General features: G+C 47.5%; 1 protein-coding gene across 3 annotated transcripts in view; it reads right to left on the minus strand.

Moving 5' to 3' along the window:
• Positions 1–22,813, minus strand: part of OSBP2 (oxysterol binding protein 2) — a 239,448-nt gene extending 216,635 nt beyond the window's left edge. For 2 of the 3 annotated variants that reach the window (XM_073006810.1, XM_007975430.3), the window contains exon 1: positions 17,960–22,813. In XM_073006810.1, the coding sequence (XP_072862911.1) occupies positions 17,960–18,603 (644 nt within the window). In that variant the 5' untranslated portion in view covers positions 18,604–22,813. The remainder of the gene's footprint in view (positions 1–17,959) is intronic. The other variant, XM_007975431.3, reaches the window with a different exon arrangement.
• Between the last annotated feature and the right edge of the window lie 343 nt (positions 22,814–23,156).

The raw sequence follows: 23,156 nt of genomic DNA on the forward strand, positions 1-23,156 counted from the left end.
CTGTCGCATAGAGGGCACTAGATAAATATATTGCTGGATAAATAAATAAAAGAATAAAGAGCTGAGGTTATGTCCATAATGACCCCAAGATACAACCTATATATGGAAGCAAATGATGAACAGTGATGCAAGTTGCTGGGCCTTAGACAAAGCAACTACACTTTCTGTGCCTTGTTTTCCCCATCTGTAAAATGAGCGTGATCGTGGATGCTCCGGCTCCCTCCCAGGTCATGAAGACTGGAAGTGTGATGAAGTAGATCCACACACATATAAAACATTATTTCCTAGGCCGGGCGCGGTGGCTCACGCCTGTAATCCCAGCACTTTGGGAGGCCGAGGCGGGCGGATCACAAGGTCAGGAGATCGAGACCATGGTGAAACCCTGTCTCTACTAAAAAATAGAAAAAAATTAGCCGGGCGCAGTGGCGGGCGCCTGTAGTCCCAGCTACTCGGGAGGCTGAGGCAGGAGAATGGCATGAACCCGGGAGGCGGAGCTTGCAGTGAGCCGAGATTGCGTCATTGCACTCCAGCCTGGGCGACAGAGCGAGACTCCGTCTCAAAAAAAAAAAAAAAAAACAACATTATTTCCTGCACTATTCTATTCTTGATCAGTTTTCTGCTTTTCATTTCATACAATGTGCAAAAGGATGAGAGAGGATGCTGAGGTTCCATAGCAGCTGGAAGCCCTGACCTCATGAAAATGGCTATCCATATCCTTACATAATACTTTCAAAGGACCCAGAACCAACAAATACACATCTGGCACTCTCCTCCCAGGGCAAATGAAGGAGGTGGGAAGGCTTGAGCACATTTCAGTTCAACAAGAATTTCCTGGGCTCCTCCTCTCCCAGTTGATGTACTGCTCTAGAGGAACAAAGATGTCATTCTGCCAGGTGGGAGGAAAAGGTGAGGTGGGAGGATTAGTTCAAGTCCCAAGGTTTGGAGAAGAAAGAGGAGGAGGGTGAGGAGGAAGCTGGAGGCAAAAACTACCAACAGTAAAGGAGATCTGGAGAACAGGGTCTGAAACAGTTTGACATGCTCTGTCTTTCTCAAAGAGTTGCTTCCCCATGGACCCACTTGCCACTGATCTCCCTTTGGGTCACTTGCATTATCCTGAGTGTTACACCAGTGTGGCCTGCACTTTCGTGTCACATGAGCACCTCTGGGAGAGATGTATGAAGCCCAGTCTGGAGTCTGAGCATGAGCTGAATAAAGTGACAAAGATCTTTCTACAGGTCTCCAGAGACCTATGTCATCACGCCGGCTCTGAGATGATGATTACCAACCTGTCCAGCTAAAGAGGACCAGGCAGACACCACGGTGGGCTTCAGCAAGGAGATGAAACACAGAGAAAATGGGTTCTACCTAAGCAAAAACACCGTGGACTTCATTCCTTTTTTTTTTTTTTTTTTTTTTTTTTTTTGAGATAGGGTCTCATTGTGTCACCCAGGCTGGAGTGCAGTGATGTGATCTTGGCTCACTGCAACTTCTGCCTCCCAGGCTCAAGCAACCCTCCCACTTCAGCCTCCTGAGTAGCTGGGACCACAGGCACACACCACCATGCCTAGCTAATTTTTGTATTTTTTGTAGACATGGGGTTTTTGCCATGTTGCCCAGGCTGGTCTCAAACTCCTGGACTCAAGGGATCCACCCACCTCAGCTACCAAAGTGCTGGGATTACAGACCTGAGCCACTGAGCCCGGGCTGGTCTTAATTTTGTGTTGAGAATACCAGTATGAACTGATAATATATTCTATTTTTAAAGATAACAAACATATTGTACTTTTTTTTCTTTTTTTTTTTTTGAGACAGAGTCTCGCTCTGTCGCCCAGGCCGGACTGCAGTGGTGCTATCTCGGCTCGCTGCAAACTCCACCTCCCGGGTTCACACCATTCTCCTGCCTCAGCCTCTGGAGTAGCTGGGACTACAGGCGCCCGCCACCATGCCCGGCTAATTTTTTGTATTTTTAGTAGAGACAAGGTTTCACTGTGTTAGCCAGGATGGTCTCAATCTCCTGACCTCGTGATCTACCCGCCTCGGCCTCCCAAAGTGCTAGGATTACAGGCATGAGCCACCGCGCCCGGCCATGTTTGTTTTATACCAAGCTAGGAGATAAATGTATTTGTATATATATGTATGTACATATATATATCAAACATTGCATAAATATATATATTTCCTAGCTCTGTATAAAACAAATACAGATATTTCCTAGCTTTTATAAAACATACATAAATATGTATATATTTCCTAGCTCTATATACTAAAAAAACCTAAAAACAATGACCAACTGGGTGACAATGACCCCTTATGGCACCAAGATTATGATCTTCAAACACTACTTCCCACCAAAAAGAAATGTGGCTCCTTGGAGAAATGGCTGACTCCAGGCCTGGGACAAGACAAGTACAAGGCTGGGCACGGTGACTCACGTCTGGATTCCCGAGGTGGGCAGATCGCCTGAGGTCAGGAGTTTGAGACCAGCCTGGCCAACATGGTGAAACCCCATCTCTACTAAAACTACAAAAATAAGCCTGGTATGGTGGCACATGCCTGTAATCCCAGCTCTAGAGAGGCTGAGACAGGAGAATCGCTTGAACCTGGGAGAGGCAGAGGTTACAGTGAGCTGAGATCGCACCACTGTACTCCACCCTGGGTGACAGAGTGAGACCCTGTCTCAAAAAATACAAACATACATATATATATATATATATATATATATATATATATATATATATATATATATAAACAAGTACAAGAAGAGCCAGGAACATGTTTTCAAGCCAGACAGCAATTAAGCTATTAAACCCTAATTCTACCAGGGGTCCTTCCAAAGGACTCTAGGGCCAACTTGAAGAGCCTTCCACTAACTAAAGACATGGCCAGACAACATGAGCATCTTTAAGGGTAGTGATAGTAGTGGGAAACACATCAAACATGCTCATATCTATGAGAATGTAATGATACTTAAGAAAACACAACTAACTGGCCACCACTAGAAGAGAAGCACCAACTCATTATTTTGAAAACTCATGGGGAAAAAAAAAAATTCAAGAAAGAGTCAAGCACTGATTCTGCTCTTCCTGCATGAACTGCACCTCTGAGTAACCAACGAGTAGCAGATAAGGGGAAGTTTCTCTTTGTAGACGTATTCTTGCTAAGGCGGGGCACAGTGGCTCACGCCTGTAATTCCAGCACTTTGGGAGGCTGAGGAGGGGGAATCACCTGAGGTCAGGAGTTCAAGACCAGCCTGGCCAACATGGTGAAACCCTGTCTCTACTAAAAATACCAAAAAATTAGCCAGGCATGGTGGTGCACGTCTATAATCCCAGCTACTCGGGAGGCTGAGACAGGAGAATTGCTTGAACCTGGGAGGCAGAGATTACAATAAGCTGAGATTGTGCCACTGCACTCCAGCCCGGGCGACAAAGCGAGACTCCATTTCACAAAACAAAAACAACAACAACAAAAAACAGTATCCCTGCTAATAAATGAGGATGAAATGATAGAATTAGACTAATCTGGGCTGGGCAAGGTGGCTTACATCTGTAGTACCAGCGCTTTGGGAAGCCAAGCATGGGATCACTGGAGCCCAGCAGTTCCCAGACCAGCCTGGGTAACACAGCAAAACCCCATGTCTTTAAAAAGAATTTTTTTTTTTTAAGAATTAGACTAATTTGGCCAGGCACGGTGGCTCATGCCTGTAATCCCAGCACTTTGGGAGGCTGAGGCAGGCTGATCATGAGGTCAAGAGATTGAGACCATCCTGGCCAACATGGTGAAACCCTGTCTCTACTTAAAAATACAAAAATTAGCCAGGTGTGGTGGCATGCACCTGTGGTCCCAGCTACTCAGGAGGCTGAGGCAGGAGAATCACTTGAACCTGGGAGGCCGACTTTGCAGTGAGCCGAAATCGCACCACTGCATTCCAGCCTGGCAACAGAGTGAGACTCCGTCTCAAAAAAAACAAAAACCACTGGCCAGGTGCCGTGGCCCACGCCTGTTATTCCAGCACTTTGGGAGGCCGAGGATGGCGGATCACGAGGTCAGGAGATCGAGACCATCCTGGCTAACGTGGTGAAACCCCGTCTCTACAAAAAATACAAAAATTAGCTGGGTATGGTAGCATATGCCTGTGATCCCAGCTACTCAGGAGGCTGAGGCAGAGAGTCACTTGATCCCAGCTACTCAGTAGGCAGAGGCTGAAGTGAGCCAAGATCACATCACTGCATTCCAGCCTGGGTGACAGAGTGAGATTACATCTCAAAAAAAAAAAAAAAGATTTAGACTAATCTAAGATTGATCATCACTAGCTGATAACATCACAAAAAAAGAGAAGCCACCAGCTCCTGATAGAAGAACACACCACCACCTATTCAACTTTCTAGATCCATCTGTCAAACTAAGACATTATGGAGGAGAGAGGAACATGTTAATCTACACCAAGAAAATGCCATCAGCAAAATCCAGACTGTGGGAAATTCTATGGGTAGATGTTGTTTGAGTCCCGATACAAACAAACGTATCAAAAAAAAAAAAAATTCATGACATTTGAAACCACTGAAACTGTGAACACTGATTGGATATCTGATGATAAGGAATTATTGTTAATTTGTTTTAGTTGTAATAGTGGTATTGTGGATATGTTTTTATTTATTTATTTTATTATATTATTATTATTATTTTTGAGACAGAGTTTTTGCTCTTGTTGCCTAGGCTAGAGTGCAGCACAGGCTCAGCTCGCTGCAACCTCCGCTTCTTGGGTTCAAGTGATTCTCCTGCCTCAGCTTCCCCAGTAGCTGGGAATACAGGCACCCGCCACCACACCCAGCTAATTTTTTATATTTAGTGGAGATGGGTTTTCACCATGTTGGTCAGGCTGGTCTCGAACTCCTGACCTCAGGTGATCCACCCACCTTGGCCTCCCAAAGTGCTGGGATTACAGGCATGAGCCAACTCCCCTGGCCTGTGGATATGTTTTTAAAATCCTTACCCTTGGCTGAGTGCGGTGGCTCACGCCTGTGAAACCCCATCTCTACAAAAATAATTAGCCGAGAATGATAGGAGGTGCCTATAATCCCAGCTACTAGGGAGGCTGAGGTGGAAGAATTGCTTGAACCCAGGAGGCAGAGGTTGCAGTGAGCCAAGATCATGCCATTGCACTCCAGCCTGGGTGACAGAAGAGACTCCATTTCAAAAAAATAAAAATAAATAAAAATTTAAAAATCCTTATCCTTTAGAGATATATACTGAAACACTCACAGGTAAAATATCATATTTAGAATTCACTTTAAAATGATATGAGGGGGACTGAGATTAAACAAGATTGGCCTAGAAGTTAATAATTGTTGAAACTAGGTAATTGGTACATGGGGGTTCGTTATGCTATTGCCTACTCTTATGTATGTTTAAAATTCTTCATAACAAAGAGTTTTAAATATACATTAATACGATGAGCTCTCAATATCCTCACATATTCTTAGCTCATGTAAGCCTTAGAAAAGGGGCTGAACAGCCAGGCAAGGTGGTTGTCGCCTGTAATCCCAGCACTTTGGGAGGCTGAGGTGGGTGTATCACCTGAGGTCAGGAGTTCGAGACCAGCCTGGCCAACAGGGCAAAACCCTGTCTCTACTAAAAATTTAAAAGTTAGCTGGACATGGTGGCAGGCACCTGTAATCCCATCTACTCGGGAGGTTGAGGCAGGACACTCGCTTGAACCCAGGAAGTAGAGGTTGCAGTGAGCCGAGACTGCGCCACTGCACTCCAGCCTGGGCAACAAGAGCAAGACTCTGTCTCAAAAAAAAAAAGAAAAAAGAAAAGGGGCTGAAGAAGCTGGGCCATGTGTAGCCTTGTAGTCACTGCGTTCTCCTAGCAATTCATTGACTCCCCCTGGGCTACCAATGGTTCAGGCTGCATATTGGGTCTTTATACTAGGAACAAAACACAAAATTACAAAAAGTACATTTTCTTTTTTCTTTTTTTTTCTTTTTTGAGAAGGAGTCTCGCTCTGTCGCCCAGGCTGGAGTGCAGTGGTGTGATCTCGGCTCACTGCAAGCTCTGCCTCCTGGGTTCACGCCACTCTCCTGCCTCAGCCTCCCCAGTAGCGGGGACTACAGGCGCCCGCCACCGCGCCTGGCTAATGTTTTTTGTGTGTATTTTTAGTAGAGAGGGGGTTTCACCATGTTAGCCAGGATGGTCTTGATCTCCTGACCTCGTGATCCACCCTCTTTGGCCTCCCAAAGTGCTGGGGTTACAGGCGTGAGCCACGGCGCCCGGCCCAAAAAGTACATTTTCTATAAAAATGCTTCACTTAAGGCCGGGCGCGGTGGCTTATGCCTGTAATCCTAGCACTTTGGGAGGCTGAGGTGGGTGGATCACTTGAGGTCAGGCGATGGAGATCATGCTGGCCAATATGGTGAAACCTCGTCTCTACTAAAAATACAAAATTAGCTGGGCGTGGCGGCGCGAGCCTGTAATCCCACCTACTCAGGAGACTGAGGCAGAAGAATCGCTTGAACATGGGAGGCGGAGGTTGCAGTGAGCTGAGATCACGCCACTGCACTCCAGACTGGTGACAAAGCTAGACTCCGTCTCAAAAAAAAAAAAAAGCTTCAATGAAATTTGAGAGTCTTCCAAGTATAAGGCCCTAGGCCCAGCACTCTAGAGGACACTACATTGAGAAGACATGGCCCCATGTTCTGGTGGGGAGGAGGGAGGTATTGATCTAATGGAGAGAGGACGAATACCCAGCTGATAGGGTGCATGGCCAAATGAAGTAACACACAAAAAGGCATCCAGAGGAAGAACAGTTCCTCCAGATCACTGCAGAAAATCCATATAGGTCCATGCTGAGATGACCCTGGGATTAAGCCTGCCCAGCTAGGGATTTCAGCAGCAAAGAGGAGGGGTCCTTCTGGCTAAGGGGATGGCAGGAAGATCTGGAGTGAGGAATGAAACGCATGTGGCTTGCAAAGGGGGAGTAAGGCAAGTTTGTTAGAAGAAGGGTCAAGGCTGGAGGAAGATGAGTGATAGGGAAAAGAGAGGCGGGACCTGGCTGTGAAGGACAGTGACTATCATGCCCAGGGTCAGGACTTCATCTGGTGAGCCCAGGGAAACCACACACTGTATTAGGAAGGCAGCACCTCCTGCTGCTTCAAAGGACAACGCAATCTGGCAGTTTCCTATGCAAGCTCAGCCATGCCATCTGCCCTCCTCTTGGTTTCAGGCAATAGCCCAGCAATGCAGATCGAATGGTGTGAGTCAAGATTGTTAAATCGGTATTAAATGTAGAGCTGTGGCTGCGCATGTGACAAGATGCCAAATGGAATGAAGCATCACTAAGCAATCAGAACTCCAAGTACTCTTAAAAAAAAAAAATGTAAGGCAACATGGCAAAGCATTGCACATAAAAGAAAAAAGTGTACAGCACCCAGCATGACCCCAAAACTTATTGACAGTTTGCTCCATCTGTATGATTATGAAAGGAGCCTCTTAAAGCCACATCTCTGTGTGGTGACACCTGCTGTGTGATTCACCACACACCAAGCTGCCAATTTCAATTTTATTCAGAGGTGTTTCTTACCATCTACTTTCTCCATGTGTCAGCATCCAGCAGTCATCCAGGGAATAGGCCCACTTCCCCTCTCTTTCCCCTTGGGATAAGCATATATTGATCTTGTTCTAGGGAACCTCACAGTCTTTTCACAGACCTCTCCTTCTCTACTGACATAGTTTGCCAGCTTTATCCCAAAAGACTACAGGGGAAGTGAAAGCCGCATGTTCAACTATCCAGGGGCTCCCACAAAGCACTTTGCCTGAACCTTTTGGCCTCTTACTGAATGACCAGGGTGTGTGCACACTTCCCCCCTTCTCCTCCACTCCAGTTGTGTGACAGTGGTATGCAGGTCTGTTACTCACACTGCCTTGCACATTGTGGTCACTGCAGGGGATCAATGAACAACATGATCAAAGCTAGTGTAGGCTGAAATGTCACAAACATTTCAGACTTCTTGTCAGGCCCTAATCTTGGATTAACAGACCCTCCCTGAGAAAAGTACAAGGTTCAAGAGCAGCAGCTGAAGAACTCACAGCTGATACTCCACCAAAGGCGCAAAAATACTGGGGAGGCTGGACGCAGTGGTTCCCACCTGTAATCCCAGCACTTTGGGAGGCCAAGGCGGTTATTAGCCGGGCATGGTGGTGCATGCCTGTAATCCCAGCTACTCAAGAGGCTGAGGCAGGATAATTGCTTAAATCCGGGAGGCAGAGGTTGTGGTGAGCCGAGATCACGCCACTGCACTCCAGCCTGGTAAACAAGAGCAAAACTCCATCTCAAAAAAAAAAAAAAAACAACTACTGGGGAGGAAGGGGTCCATGTGGCAAGTGTACCCCAGTCACATGCAAAAACCAAGCTGCCAGATGGCCTTAGGCAAGGTCTAGATCAGACAAGTGTTTGTGAAGCAATCAAGGGCTAATCACACAGCCACAAGTGCCACAGAGCAGGCACTCGGCACACAGAGCAGCAGACATGCTATGTGTTTGACACCCTGCAAGACTGGCACGTGGCCTTCTCTGATCAGAGACAAGAGGCCACTCCATCACTCAAAGCCAAGTATGGGCACTCACTCTCCCTGAACCAGCCCTTACCCTGACTGACGTCACTGATGTCTGCAAGGAGGAAGGAGTTCACACCTGTGTAGAAAAGAGTTCACATAGCAAGCCTGAGACTGCCCGTCCTTTGACAAGCCTGCTTCCAAGGGGCCTTTGGCTGGTGTCTGGGAGCTTGAATTTGGGGAGGTTTCCCACCATTCTCTAACTGATAAGGGTGGCTCACTGTGCCTATACTGTTTGTGCAAACAATGTGATTTATGGCAAATATCTGCTTTCCAGCTCACACCTGTAATACCAGCACTTTGGGAGGCTGAGATCACCTGAGGTCAGGAGTTCGAGACCAGCCTGGCCAACATGGTAAAACCCCATCTCTACTAAAAATGCAAAAATTAGCCAAAAATCTCTTGAACCCAGGAGGCTGAGGTTGCAGTGAGCCAAGACTGCACCACTGCACTCCAGCCTGGGCAACACAGCAAGACTCTATCTCAAAAAAAAAACAAAAAAAATCTGGTTTCCTTCTGGGAATCCGGAATTCGGGTATGTGCCAAACAGAAGGTGCCCACATGATGAACCCCCAGTAAAAACCCTGGGCTCTGAGTCTCTAAGGAGCTTCCCTGGTTGGCAGCATTTCACGTGCGTTGTCACAACTCGGTGGTGGAGGGATTAAGCGCGTGTTGTGTGACTGCACTGGGAGAGGATCCTTGGAATACTGCAGCTGGTTTTCCCAGACTTCACTCTGTTTCTTTGCCATTGTGCTTTCTTTGCATCCTTTCATTATAACAAAGCATAGCTGTGGGTACAACTATTAGGTTGGTACAAAGGTAATCACAGTTTTTGTCATTAATATATGCTGAGTCCTGTGAGTCCTCCAAGTGGGTCATTGAGCCTGGGGTTACTCTTGGAGACCTCCGACCCAGGACCCCAGAGAAGAGTCTCCCCAGTGTGAGGTAGGTGGACACCTTTGCGTGGGCTGAGTCAGAAGACTGTGATTGAATCCTGGTGCTGTTCATGTACTTCCAGTTTTTTCCCCATGTGACAGGATGGCAAGACCAGCACCCCTGCACTGAAACCATAAACTGGAAACCACTCTGACACTTGCAGAATACCCCACAGACAAAAGAGCCTATTATCCTGTTGGATCTAACATTTTAGGGTAGAGGCCCCTTCTTTGATCAATAGCTGGCTTCCAACAGTGCAAGGGAAACCAACAGATGCACAGAAAACTACTTTTAAAAGCTACAAGGCCAGGCCAGGCACAATGGCTCACACCTGTAATCCCAGCACTTTGGGAGGCTAAGGCAGGCAGATCACTTGAGATCAGGAATTTGAGACCAGACTGGACAACATGGTGAAACTCCGTCTCTACTAAAAATACAAAAATTAGCAGGGCATGGTGGTGGGTGCCTGTAATCCCAGCTACTCAGGAGACTAAGACAGGAGAATTGCTTGAACCTGGGAGGCAAAGGTTGTGGTGAGCCAGGATCGTGCCACTGCACTCCAGCCTGGGCAACAAAGGGAGACGCTGTCTAAAAATAAAAAAATAAAAATAAATAAAAGCTATAAGGCTGGCCGTGGTGGCTCATGCCTGTAATCCCAACACTTTGGGAGGCTGAGGCAGGTGGATCACTTGAGCTCAAGAGGTTGAGACACGCTTGGCCAACATGGTGAAACCCCATCTCTACCAAAAATACAAAAATTAGCTGGGTGTGGTGGTGTACGCCTGTAACCCCAGCTACTCTGTAGGGTGAGGCAGGAGAATCGCTTGAACCCAGGAGGCAGAGTTTGCAGTGAGCCAAGATTGTGCCACTGCACTTCAGCCTAGGCAACACAGTGAGACTCCATCTCAAAAAATAAAAAAAAATAAAGAAGATATTGATTCACTGAGTAGCCTACTACAACACGTTCAAACCTAGAAATGCATTATATCCACATTCCCACTGTTGCTTTTCTTGCACTCCTGGCTTAAGCCTGCAATCTCCAATTTATCTCCCTAGTTAACTTATTGCAGGAAACAAGTTTTTGAAATGGAAGACAAACTAAGAAAAATCCAAGTTTGGCATGAACATACTTGGCTTTCTGAAATCCCATAAACTCACAGGCAACTCTAATTCATTTACTTGCTCATCCATTCACAGACTAACCAAGCTACTGAGGATGTATCAGTGGCAAGTACTGCTCCAAGCTCTATGTGGAATACAAAGAAGATGCCAAACTTGGCCATGGTATCCTCCTGACACAAAGTTATCTGCAGAGAAGCTCAGACACACCCTGTAAATTCCGAAAGGGGGAAGACCTGGTTCTTTGGATTAGTAGGGGGCTATTCTAGGTATTTCAAACAGAAGAAATTCAATACAGGGATCTGCTTACACAGGAGAAGGTACTGTTTTGTTTTATTTTGTTTATTTTTTTATTTATTTTTTGAGACGGAGTCTCACTCTGTCACCCAGGCTGGATCGCAGTGGCGTGATCATGGCTCACTGCAACTTCCACCTCCTGGGTTCAAGCGATTCTCATGCCTCAGCCTCCTGAGTAGCTGGGGTTACAGGCACCCACCACCATGCCTAGCTAATGTTTGTATTTTTAATAGAGACAGGATTTCGCCAGGTTGGTCAGGCTGGTCTTGAACTCCTGACCTCAGGTGACCCACCCACCTTGGCCTCCCAAACTGCTGGGATTACAGGCGTGAGCCACCATACCCGGCAGAGAAGGTACTATTGAAAGAGAATCCTGGAGAAGGTGAGACAACCCCAGGGTCATGGAGGTGGGGCACTAGCACCACAGCAGGGATGCACTGTCCAAGACAGAAGCTGGGACACCAGGTAAGCAGAAGGCAGACCTGAACCATGATGTGGCAGCTGAGATGGAGAGGAGGAGCTACAGAAGATAGACAGGCAGGACTTGGAAATTTCATCTGATGTGGGATGAGGGAGGGAAGAGGCAGCAAGTATGACTCAGAGGTATTCAGCTATTCATAGAAAGAGGAGAGTTAGGAGGGGGAGGCAAGTTTGGTGGGGAAAATGACAATTCATGTCACTAGAACTTGCTGAGAATGTTGGTGTGCACTGTGCTCCTCCAAAATATGCTGCTAGTCCATTTGTCACCTCTTTGCAACAACTCTGTGCTAAATGCTAAGAAAATATACTTCAAATACTCACACATGATCAACCTGTGCATTCCTTTTCGACCTCCTAACAGTCTCAGAGTATGTAACACTGAATAATAATTTCAAATTCAAGCTGAATTCAATAAAGCTACCTCCTGGGGTATCCAGCCCATTATGTGAGAACTAACCCTGCACAATTGCACCCTCAACTTCATGTTTTCAGGGACACTTTGCAACTGGATGGACTTTTCCATCTCCAGCCTTTGAGTATTATCAAAATTGACATTGAAAACAGTAGTTGTTTGTCATCACTGGCCATCAGAGAAATGCAAATCAAAACCACAATGAGATACCATCTCACACCAGTTAGAATGGCAATCATTAAAAAGCCAGGAAACAATAGGTGCTGGAGAGGATGTGGAGAAATAGGAACACTTTTACACTGTTGGTGGGATTGTAAACTAGTTCAACAACTATGGAAAACAGTATGGCGATTCCTCAAGGATTTAGAACTAGAAATACCATATGACCCAGCCATCCTATTACTGGGTATATACCCAAAGGATTATAAATCATGCTGCTGTAAAGACACATGCACACGTATGTTTATTGAGGCACTGTTCACAATAGCAAAGACTTGGAATCAATCCAAATGTCCATCAGTGACAGACTGGATTAAGAAAATGTGGCACATATACACTATGGAATACTATGCAGCCATAAAAAAGGATGAGTTTGTGTCCTTTGTAGGGACATGGATGCAGCTGGAAACCATCATTCTCAGCAAACTATCACAAGAACAGAAAATCAAATACCGCATGTTCTCACTCATAGGTGGGAATTGAAAAATGAGATCACTTGGACTTGGGAAGGGGAACATCACACACCGGGGCCCATTATGGGGAGGAGCGAGGGGGGAGGGATGGCATTGGGAGTTATACCTGATGTAAATGACGAGTTGGTGGGTGCTGACGAGTTGATGGGTGCAGCACACTAACATGGCACAAGTATACATATGTAACAAACCTGCACATTGTGCACATGTACCCTACAACTTAAAGTATAATAACAAACAAAAAAAAAGAAAAAAAAAGAAAACAGTACAATATTTCTCGATGCCCAGTTTTCACAGCAGTTGGCTTTTGGGAACTGAGTTCGTGAGAAGGGTGAGTACACAGTCTATCCCAGAGGCAACAATGTCTTGGTGCTACATCTTCTGTTACCTGGCCACCATCCCAAAATGGGTGCAGCTCACCAAGTGTTCAGTGGTCTTCCTCAGCCAAAGGATTTTTTTTTTCTTTTTTTGAGACGTAGTTTCATTCTTGTTGCCCAGGCTGGAGTGCAATAGCACTCAGCTCACTACAACCTCTGCCTCCTAGGTTCAAGAGATTCTCCTGCCTCAGCCTCCTGAGTAGCTGGGATTACAGGCATGCGTCACTATGGCTAGCTAAATTTTTTTTTTTATTATTTACTAAAGATGGCATTTCACCATGTTAGTTAGGCTGGTCTCAAACTCCTGACCTCAGGTAATCCACCTGCCTCGGTCTCCCAAAGTGCTGGGATTACAGACATGAGCCACTGTGCCCAGTCAAGGACTTTCAAAATTTATTTTCACTTGACTGCAGCTATCTTTCCTATAGACCCAAGCTAATTTCTAGGAGGCATTCCTTGCTAACTGGCTTAGCCATTACTAAGCATAGATCAGTATGAACAATAAATAAATAATTTAAAATGCTTCTGTTTGAAATCATTTCCTGATAAATAAATGTCATTTATAATGTCACCAAGCAGACAACTGGTATACAACAAAACAGAAGTGTGCCTAACCTAATAATTGTTGTCATTAATGTAGATAAAAATTATGTTTGGAACACTTTCTCTGTAAAAACTTGCTGATGACAATACCTTTGAAAATTCTGTATCATTGAGGAATTCTTCTCTAATTTTATGGACTCACATGTTTTCTGTGAGATAAGAACTAGGGATAAATTTTTTCAAAGGGAACTTCCTGCAATTAAAAAAAAAAAGCCAACATTGAACAAAAAACCATATTCCTATATTCTCCTTGTTAGTATCCAAATAAGCATATAATTAAGAATGCCAAGTAATGGAATAAGAATCTTGCCTTCTAGGCTGGGCTCGGTGGCTCACACCTGTTATTCCAGCACTTTGGGAGGCCAAGGCGAGCGGATCACGAGGTCAGGAGTTCGAGACTAGCCTGGCCAACATGGTGAAACCCTGTCTCTACTAAAAATACAAAAAAAAAAATTAGCTGGGTGTGCTGCCATGCCTCTGTAATCCCAGCTACTCAGGAGGCTGTGGCAGGAGAATTGCTTGAACCTGGGAGGCAGAGGTCACAGCGAGCTGAGATCGTGCCACTGCACTCCAGCCTGGGCGACAGAATGAGACTCCATCTCAATAAAAAAAAAAAAAAAAAGAATCTTGTGTTCTATCTTATTTATATTCCAAGCACGTTGTCAGAAAGAAGTAAAAATCTGCCAACAATTATCAATATCTCATAGAAACACTTTTTACATGTGATATTTATAAAGAGCATTTTTTAAAATTCCTAATAATATGAATGTTACTAAGCCTAACTATTGGTAAAATGTGCTTTCTTCCTTAGAATATACTCAAGCAATCAAATGAGCTTCTCGAGAAAAATCCAGGGCAGAAGTGTACCCGAGGAAGTCACATTGAAAGGAGAAATTTTAATCCAAACCCCCATTCTTTCACTATTAAGGTAAAAATAATGGAAATGGAAATGCAGGTCAGGACCACAATGAGTGATCATAGTTCCTATTCGATTGGCAAAATCAATACTAAGAATACCAAGTGTTGCAAAGGATAAGGATCCACAGAATCTCTTTTTCGTGACTGGTGGGAATATAAATTTGTGCAACTGCTTTGGGAAACAGTTTGGCATTACGTAAGATGAACATTCACAATTCTCTACAACCCAGAAATTATACCCAAGAGAAATTCCTGCACACATACAAGATTGTTTGTAGTGACCCATCGTCAGGAAAATGCATAAGTAAAAGGTGCCACATTTGCACCCTGGACTTTATACAATAGTCAAAATAAGTCCTGCAAAAATAACATACTCTATATATTAGAAACCCTTTTTAAAATAAGGTTAAAGATGACTGCATAGCCAGGCGCAGTGGCTTATGCGTGTAATCCCAGCAGTTTGGGAGGCTGAGGAGGGTGGATCACTTGAGGCCAGGAGTTTGAGACCAGCCTGGCCAACATAACGAAACCCCGTGTCTACTAAAAACACACAAAAATTAGCTGGGCACGGTAGCGCGCCCCTGTTATCCCAGCTACTCAGGAGGCCGAGGCATGAGAATCACTGGAATCTGGGAGTGGGAGAGTGTAGTAAGCCAAGATCAGGCCACTGCACTCCAGCCTGGGCAACAGAACAACACTCTGTCTGAAAAAAAAAAAAAAAAAAAAAAAAAATTGTAATAAAAAATATGGGCTCTTAAAAATTACACCTAGATGAGATAAAATTAAATAAAATGGGGAGAAAAGTAGATGGTGACCAGGATTTGGAATGGTGGCTATCCTGGAGGAGGGGAGGCCAGAAGGTGGGATGGGATGGCAGGGGGCACAAGAAATAGGTGCCCACATTTTCTCCAAACACCAGGCTTCACTTAGTTAAAAATTAAAAAGTTGGCCAGGTGCAGCGGTTCATGCCTGTAATCCCAGCACTTTGGGAAGCCAAGGCGGGTAGATCACGAAGTCAGGAGTTAGAGACCATCCTGGCCAACATGGTGAAACCCTGTCTCTACTAAAATACAAAAAATTAGCCAGGTGTGGTGGTGCGCGCCTGTAGTCCCAGCTACTCAGGAGGCCGAGGCAGGGGAATTGCTTGAACCCGGGAGGCGGAGCTTGCAGTTTGCGGAGATCACGCCACTGCACTCCAGCCTGGCGACAGAGCAAGACTCTGTCTAAAAAAATAAAAATTAAAAAAATTTTTAAAAATTAAAAGTTGAGAGTGGTCTTTCCAAAAAGGGAGCCAGCAAGAGAAATGGTTCTGATTCCCTCTTCACCAGCCACATTGCCCAGCAGGTAAGCCTGACTCTACCCACCCCCAAGGAAAAGAGATCATGAATTTAAAAATTATTTCACTCTGTTTCCAACTCACGAGTACCCTAATCTCACCTCTATCCCCAGCCACACCCATTTGGCCAACTGCTGGGAGCTGGGTGTCTGGAGAGGGCTGGAGGAGATAACACACATGCACGGCGCTGGGCACAGATGGCGCAACCGAAAACCCACCCTGCTGCTCTCAGGGTTACATGACAGACCTGGAGGATGCTCAGTCCTTGATCCCAGCTGGCAGGATGGCCTGTTCTGGAAGGGGGGGATTCAGATCAGAAGCGGGGACGGGAGAGCAGCGTCAAACATCTCAAGTGGCAATTCCAGCTGCACCTCAAATGGGCCTTTTCTGCACATAAACTCATCTCTGGTGGCGTTCGGACACTCAGCCTGCAAGCTGGCTGCCTCTGGGGAGGCCACTGAGGTTCATTCATTCAGCCTCAGTTCCCCTTTCCTGGCCAGCCTTGCATGGAATGCAGTGAAGGCACAGGGTCCTATAAATGTCAGGAATCGTTCATTCTACCTGGGTGAGGTCAGCAACAATTTGAACCACCTTAGAATCTCGAAAAGTCTGAAAAGGAAATTGCAGAGCTGGACTGTACACGTACACACACAAGAAACTTGTTCTTACTCCCTCCTCCCCCCAGAACTAGCATTTATCTTCACAACATTATCAGCAAGCAGTAAGAATTTTTCTTAGTTACCCAGAGAATCTACACATTTGAGATTACTCTGAAATGTCAACTGTCTACACATGTTATTTTAAGAAAAGAAGATTTGAGAGGCTGAGATGGGCAGGTCATGAGGTCAAGAGATCAAGACCATCCTGGCCAACATGGTGAAACCCCGCCTCTACTAAAAATACAAAAATTAGCCGTGCATGGTGGCGCGAGCCTGTAATCCCAGCTACTCGGGAGACTGAGGCAGGAGAATTGCTTGAACCTGGGGGGCGGAGGTGGCAGTGAGCCAAGATTGTGCCACTGTACTCCAGCCTGGGCAATAGAGCAAGACTCCGTCTCAAAAACAAAAACAACAGAAAACAAAACCCTGTAGTGGGTGACTTGAAGGGATACTGTTGGCTGAATGAAGTGAATGAAGTGACCTGAATTTCAGCAACAGCAAGTCAAGGTCCTTCTGTGTGCAACAGTGAAACAGTGCTTCTCAGAGTGTGGTACTGGACCAGCATCACCGGCCACGCCTGGGAAGTTATTAGAAAAGCCGAATCTCAGGCCCTTCCCCTAGGCCCACTGCATCAGAAACTCAGTGGGGAGGCCCAGCACTTTGTGTTCCAACAAGCTCTTCAGGGAATGCTGATGCACACTCAGGTTTGAGAACCACTGGCATAGACTGATCTGAGTTCTCAAGGCTTAAACCAACCATCTCCAGGAAGCAGACTCAGGGAAGAGCCAGTAAGAAAGCAAAGGGAGGCTTCACTAACCTCCTCCTTTCAACCACTTTCAGTGGGAAGACAATGTTAGCTCTCTCACTGCTGGACTTCAATTTTGAATCCCATGCTGGTTCTGGAATAAGAAAGGAGGGCAGCAAAACACTTCCTGGTTCTCCGCAAAACACCAAGATGGACTCCTGAAGGCCAGGAGCCCTGTCCAATACATCTGTGAGTCTGTGGTGCCCAGCCCAAGGCCTGGCAACCAGAGGCATCAGGAAAGGTGGGAGTAACTGCCCCAGGCAGGAAGAATAGGCAGCCCTTCCTAAGAGTGTGGGTCCTAAGGACTGAACAAGGTGACTGTCTCCCTCAATCCCAAACACACAATGATGTTAGCTCGCGAACCAGAAAGGGCAAGGACTTTGAAGGGCTGACTCTAGCTAGCTGCCCCAAGCCCCACAACTGCCAAGCAGGAGAGAACTGAGGCCCCAGATCACTCCCTTACTCCACCTCCCCACTTGCCCAAAAATCTAAGTTTGCCAGAGGTCATGTCCACAGATTACATTCACCCTTGCCAGAGGTCAGGGCCCCCAGCCCTTGGCGGCGGGCCAGAGTGTGCCTTGTCCTGCTGGAATGCACGCCCCTAAACATCTCTAGACTAGCGGCAGTGTCCCCCAACCCTGGAGGCCCTCCATCACCATCCCTGCAGCATTATCACCCTCCAACCCCCATGTCCCACCCTGGCGCTGCCATACCTGTAGTAAGAGAGCAAACCATTGCCCAGCACGAACCAGCGGCGCTGGTAGCCCTTCAGATAGTTGGTCCACTTGAGGAGCCAGCCCTCGAAGCTGTCCAGAGGCAGTAAGGCCAGTGGGGCACTGGAGGTTGTGCCAGTCCCCGACATTGGAACCCCAAGAGGAGTCTTCGCCTGTCCTGATCGCAGAAGAGGCAGGGGCTTTAACGCTGGCAGCGATCCCGACTCGGGTCTGAGAAAGGGCGCGCTCCCCACCGCTCGGGAGAGCGGCTCTGATGCGGCCTTAGTGAAGGGCCCAGCCCCTACACCTGAACTTGACTCTGACCCTGGCCGCGACCCCTGCAGCAGTTCCGATGCCTGCCCAGCCCCTGGTTCCGGCTCAGACGTCGTCTCGGACACAGGCTCCGATCTTGGCACTGCCTCCGAAACTGCCTCTGACACCTGTTCTGACAGCGGTCCCCGCTCCGGTTCGGGCACGGGCTGGGGCTGGGGCTTGGGCTCCGGCCCGGAGCCGGACGTGGAAGCGCTCATGCCCGGCGCCGCCGTGTGGCACGACAGGCAGGGGACAACCGTGAACAGCGATGAGAGCCCGCGGGAGCGGCCGCCACAGCCGCCGCCTCGGCTCGGAGCGGCCGCTTTCCCCATAGAGCTGACCGACCCGCGCGCGGCCGAGCGGCCAGTGGGGGCGGGGGGCAGGCCGGGGGCGCAGTCACGTGCGCGCGGCACGAGACGGGGGCGCGCGCGGGTCCCTCCGCGGCCCCGTGCGCCCCGCGCCCGCCAGCGCCCGCCGGCTGTTGTGCTCTCAGCCAGCAGCGGGCCAGGTTTGGCTTCTAGGTCCTCCCTCTGTCCGGCGGGTGGAAGGAGCCCTGGAAACACCTGTGGGCGGCGAGCTCGGCGGGCGGGCAGGCGACGCGAAGGGGATGGCGCGCTTCAGGCCACGATCCCTGCTGCAGCCCAGCCCGTGCCAGGCGCTGGAGGAACAATGATGAATGCGGAGCCCGTCGGCTCCCAGCGCAGCTCTGCCCACGGGACCCTGCGCCGACGCCCCCTCCCCCAATCCGGGCTGGGATGGGTTCGCTCTCCGCCACCCAGGAAAGCCAGGCGGGAAGCAGGTACGGCACCCAGAGGCCATGAAATGCGCACGAAGCACAGGGGCCAGCCGGGTGGCGCTAAAAGCTAAGGACGACGCCCCCGCCCCCCATGGCAGCCATTACCTGTCTCTGGGTCGCTCCTGCGGCCACCAGAAGCGGAGGCCCCAAGCCGCCTCCACCACCGCCTCCACCTCCTGAGCCAACAGGACTACGGTTCATGCTAGGGTGCTTCGCTGCAAGTGGCGACATCGTTCGGGTTCTCTAAACAAATATGGGAAGACTGTTTGTAAACCAAGCTTCTTAGTACGAGAAACATCTAAAAGTGGGGTTCTTAACTTGGACCTCCTGGGATCCCTGGGTAGGCTGGCAGTCTGTGAGGCTTCCGCAGTAGTTGTGGAGGTTTACCTGTTTGTGCCTTTTTCCAGAGTAGGTCCATAATTTTCATGGGATTCCCAAAGGAGGCTGTGACCCCAGAATGGTTAAAACATCAGCGAATTTCGCCCCACCCCACGCCTTTTTTTTTTTTTATTGGGACTGAGTCTCACTCAGTAGCCCAGGCTGGAATGCAGTGGCGTGATCTTGGTTCACTGTAGCCTCTTCTTCCCAGGTTCAAGTGATTCTCCTGCCTCGGCCTCCCTAGTAGCTGGGATTCAAGGGCCCGCACAACGCCCGGTTAATTTTTGTATTTTTAGTAGAAACCGGGTTTCACCATGTTGGTTAGGCCGGTCTTCAACTCCTGGCCTCAGGTGATCCTCCCACCTCAGCCTCCCAAAGTGCTAGGATTACAGGCGTGAGCCACTGTGCCCAGCCATCAGTGATTTTTTTCTGAAGCATCTATCCGGCCGGCGGGCGCAGTGGCTCACGCCTGTAATCCCAACACTTTGGCAGGCCGAGGAGGGCAGATCACAAGGTCTGGAGATCGAGACCATACTGGCTAACACGGTGAAACCCTGTCTGAAGTTTATGGTTACTACAAATAATCAGAAATACAAATGGAAAGACTGAATATTGGGTTTCTGTCCAGACCTTTCCAGCTTAGACCTCTCTGCAGACTCCCCTTAGTTCATCATCATGTCTTACTCTCCCCTTACCCACCTATCCTTTCCTGATCTTTGCTTGTGACAAGATGACCTGTGTAAGGACTGCCTCCTGCGTGAAGTGGTCCCCAGAAGGAAGCGGATTGGAAGGTCCTAGAAATAGGAGGTGTAGACATGCACTGAACAGGAGCCCCTGGCATCTTTGCTGGTGACTTTGAGACCTTCCTCAGGCACTTGTCTTTGAATGGTGGTCTTATCTGCAATTTTGGTGTGAGCTCTGGAGTGCAGAGAACCGCCCATCTTGGTCTATCCCATATGTATGACGGTGACCCTCAAATTTCAGTGTGCTGAGTCACCCCAAGGAAAAGTGATTGCCTCTGGAGTACAGTGGGGGACAGAACTGGACAACTGGGAAATGAGGTGGAATGCTTGCTTTTCACTTACGCTTTGAACCTTTTGTATGTTTTACTGTGTATGTTTCACTGTGTGTATGTTTCACCTATTCAAAATAATGATAATAATTGTTAAAATCACCCTAGAGAGGTTTATTAGAAATTTGCTTTTCCAGGGCTGGGCACGGTGGCTCATGCCTGTAATCCCAGCACTTTGGGAGGCCGAGGTGGCAGATCATGAGGTCAGGAGTTCAAGACCAGTCTGGCCAACATAATGAAACCCTGTCTCTACTAAAAATACAGAAAATTAGCTGGGTGTGGTGGTGTGTGCCTGTAATCCCAGCTACTTGGGAGGCTGAGGCAGGAGAATCACATGAACCCAGGAGGCAGAGGTTGCAGTGAGCGGAGATCACAACATTGCACTCCAGCCTGGGCAACAGTGCGAAACTCCATCTTAGTAAAAAACAAAAGAAAAAGAAATTCGCTTTTCCATCCCCAGTAAATCAGAGGTGGAATCCAGGAACATGCTTTCTTTTTTCTTTCTTTCTTTTTCTTTTCTTGAGACAGTGTCTGCCTCTGTCACCTAGTCTGGAGTGCAGTGGTGCAATCATGGCTCACTGCAGCCTTGACATTCAGGGGTCAAGTGGTCCTCCCACCTCAGCCTCCAGACTAGGTGGGACTACAGGCATGTGCCACCACACCCGGCTAATTAAAAAAAATTTTTTTTGTAGAGATGGAGTCTCCCTATGTTGCCCAGACTGGTCTCGAACTCTTGGGCTCAGGGAATCCTCCTGTCTTGGCCTCCCAGGGTGTTGGGATTACAGGCATGAGCCACCTCCTCCAGCCAGGAACATGCATTTTATTATTTATTTATTCATTTATTTTGAGATGGAGTCTTGCTCTGTTGTCCAGGCTGGTGAGCAGTGGCGCGATCTCGGCTCACTACAACCTCTGCCTCCTGGGTTCAAGTGATTCTCGTGCCTCAGCCTCCCAAGTAGCTGGGATTACAGGCATGCACCCTCAGGCCCAGATAATTTTTGTATTTTTAGTAGAAATGGGGTTTTGCCATGTTGGCCAGGCTAGTCTCGAACTCCTGACCTCAGGTGATCCACCTGCCTCGGCCTCCCAAAGTGTTAGGATTACAGGTATGAGGTACCACGCCTGGCTGGGAACATGCATTTTAATGATTTCCCAGAGGTTTTGCATGTGGGTGGATCATGGAGCACATTTTGGTGGACAGTGATGTAGAGGGAACATCTAGGGCTTTGGGAGTCAGACCCACCAAAGAAATCCCAGTTCGGCCACTCCCTTGCTGTGGGTCCTTCAATGACCCCGCTGAGCTTCCACTTGCTCATCTGTAAAATGAGGATAATAACAACTACCTCTCAGGTTGTAATGAAATCATATGTATAAAGCATATTTGACATAGTAAGTTCTCAGTAAATATTCTCTAGTTATTTACTAGAGGGTTCTCTGTGAAATAGTTGGTGAAATGAACTAAACAGAGGCCAGAGCAGAAGGAGATGAGTCCAAGGTTGACAAACTTGGGAAATAACCACAATGGGCAAAGCTCAGTGCCTACTATGTATGCATCAGATGCGTCTGCAACCCTTAAGGAAGGAAGCTGTCTAGTAAACAAATACTTAAGGATATGTTTTGACTGCTGCAATAAATTGCCAGGCTTTCAAAGATGACAGGGCCTGCCATCTTCTTTAGTTCTGCCAGAGCGAGTGAAGAAGGAGTCACAGAAGGGACAACATTTGCACTGAGTCCAAGGGATAAGGAGTGAAAGGGCATTCAAGGTGAAGGAACCAGTGTACTGTAAGTCCTATGTTGGGAAAGAACAGCTTGTCTGGGAAGTGATAAATAGCTCATCATATTTGGAAGAGTAAGACGGGAGATGAGTGGGCACCACACTGTGAGGAATGCTCTTTAGCCTGCAGAAAGAAGGACTCCTGGGGACAAAGGAGATTTTTAAAATTTTATTTATATATGCATTTATTTGTGTATTTGCTCTGTCACCCAGATTGGAGTGCAGTGGCCCGATCTGGGCTCACTGCAACCTCTGCCTCCCGGGTTCGAGCAATACTCCTGCCTCAGCCTCCCGAGTAGCTGGGATTACAGGTGTACACCACTGCACCTGGCTAATTTTTTGTATTTTTAGTAGAGATGGGGTTTCACCATGTTGGCTAGGCTGGTCTTGAACTCCTGACCTCAGGTAATCCACCCACCTTGGCCTCCTAAAGTGCTAGGATTATAGGCTTGAGCCATTGCACCCAGCCCAAAGGAGATTTTTTTTTACCAACTACAAGTCTGGGGCAGGAAATATGCAAGATGAGCCTGCCTGGGACATTTTGTCATGCCAGAAAGTGAAAAGGCTATTCAAGACCACTGTTGTGTCAAAAGCACTCAGGGGCCAACTTAAAGGGGCTCACAGTGGCCAAGGTGGAAGAATATGAGCAAAAAGAATAATGATTGCAATGGGCTGAAACATCAACTATATTAAAATCCATAAATTAAATGCATAAATTCCTAAAGTTACACACACACACACACACACACACAAACCCCACTAAAACAAAAACCCACCTATTGGTCATATGTGGGGGTTACCACAGTACCAATTGATTATTCTGAAAATTGATAAAGGGAAAGAATTAAGTCTGTATCCTATCCTT

This window comes from Chlorocebus sabaeus, chromosome 19, assembly GCF_047675955.1.
Source record: "Chlorocebus sabaeus isolate Y175 chromosome 19, mChlSab1.0.hap1, whole genome shotgun sequence".
Classification (NCBI taxonomy): Eukaryota; Metazoa; Chordata; class Mammalia; order Primates; family Cercopithecidae; genus Chlorocebus; species Chlorocebus sabaeus.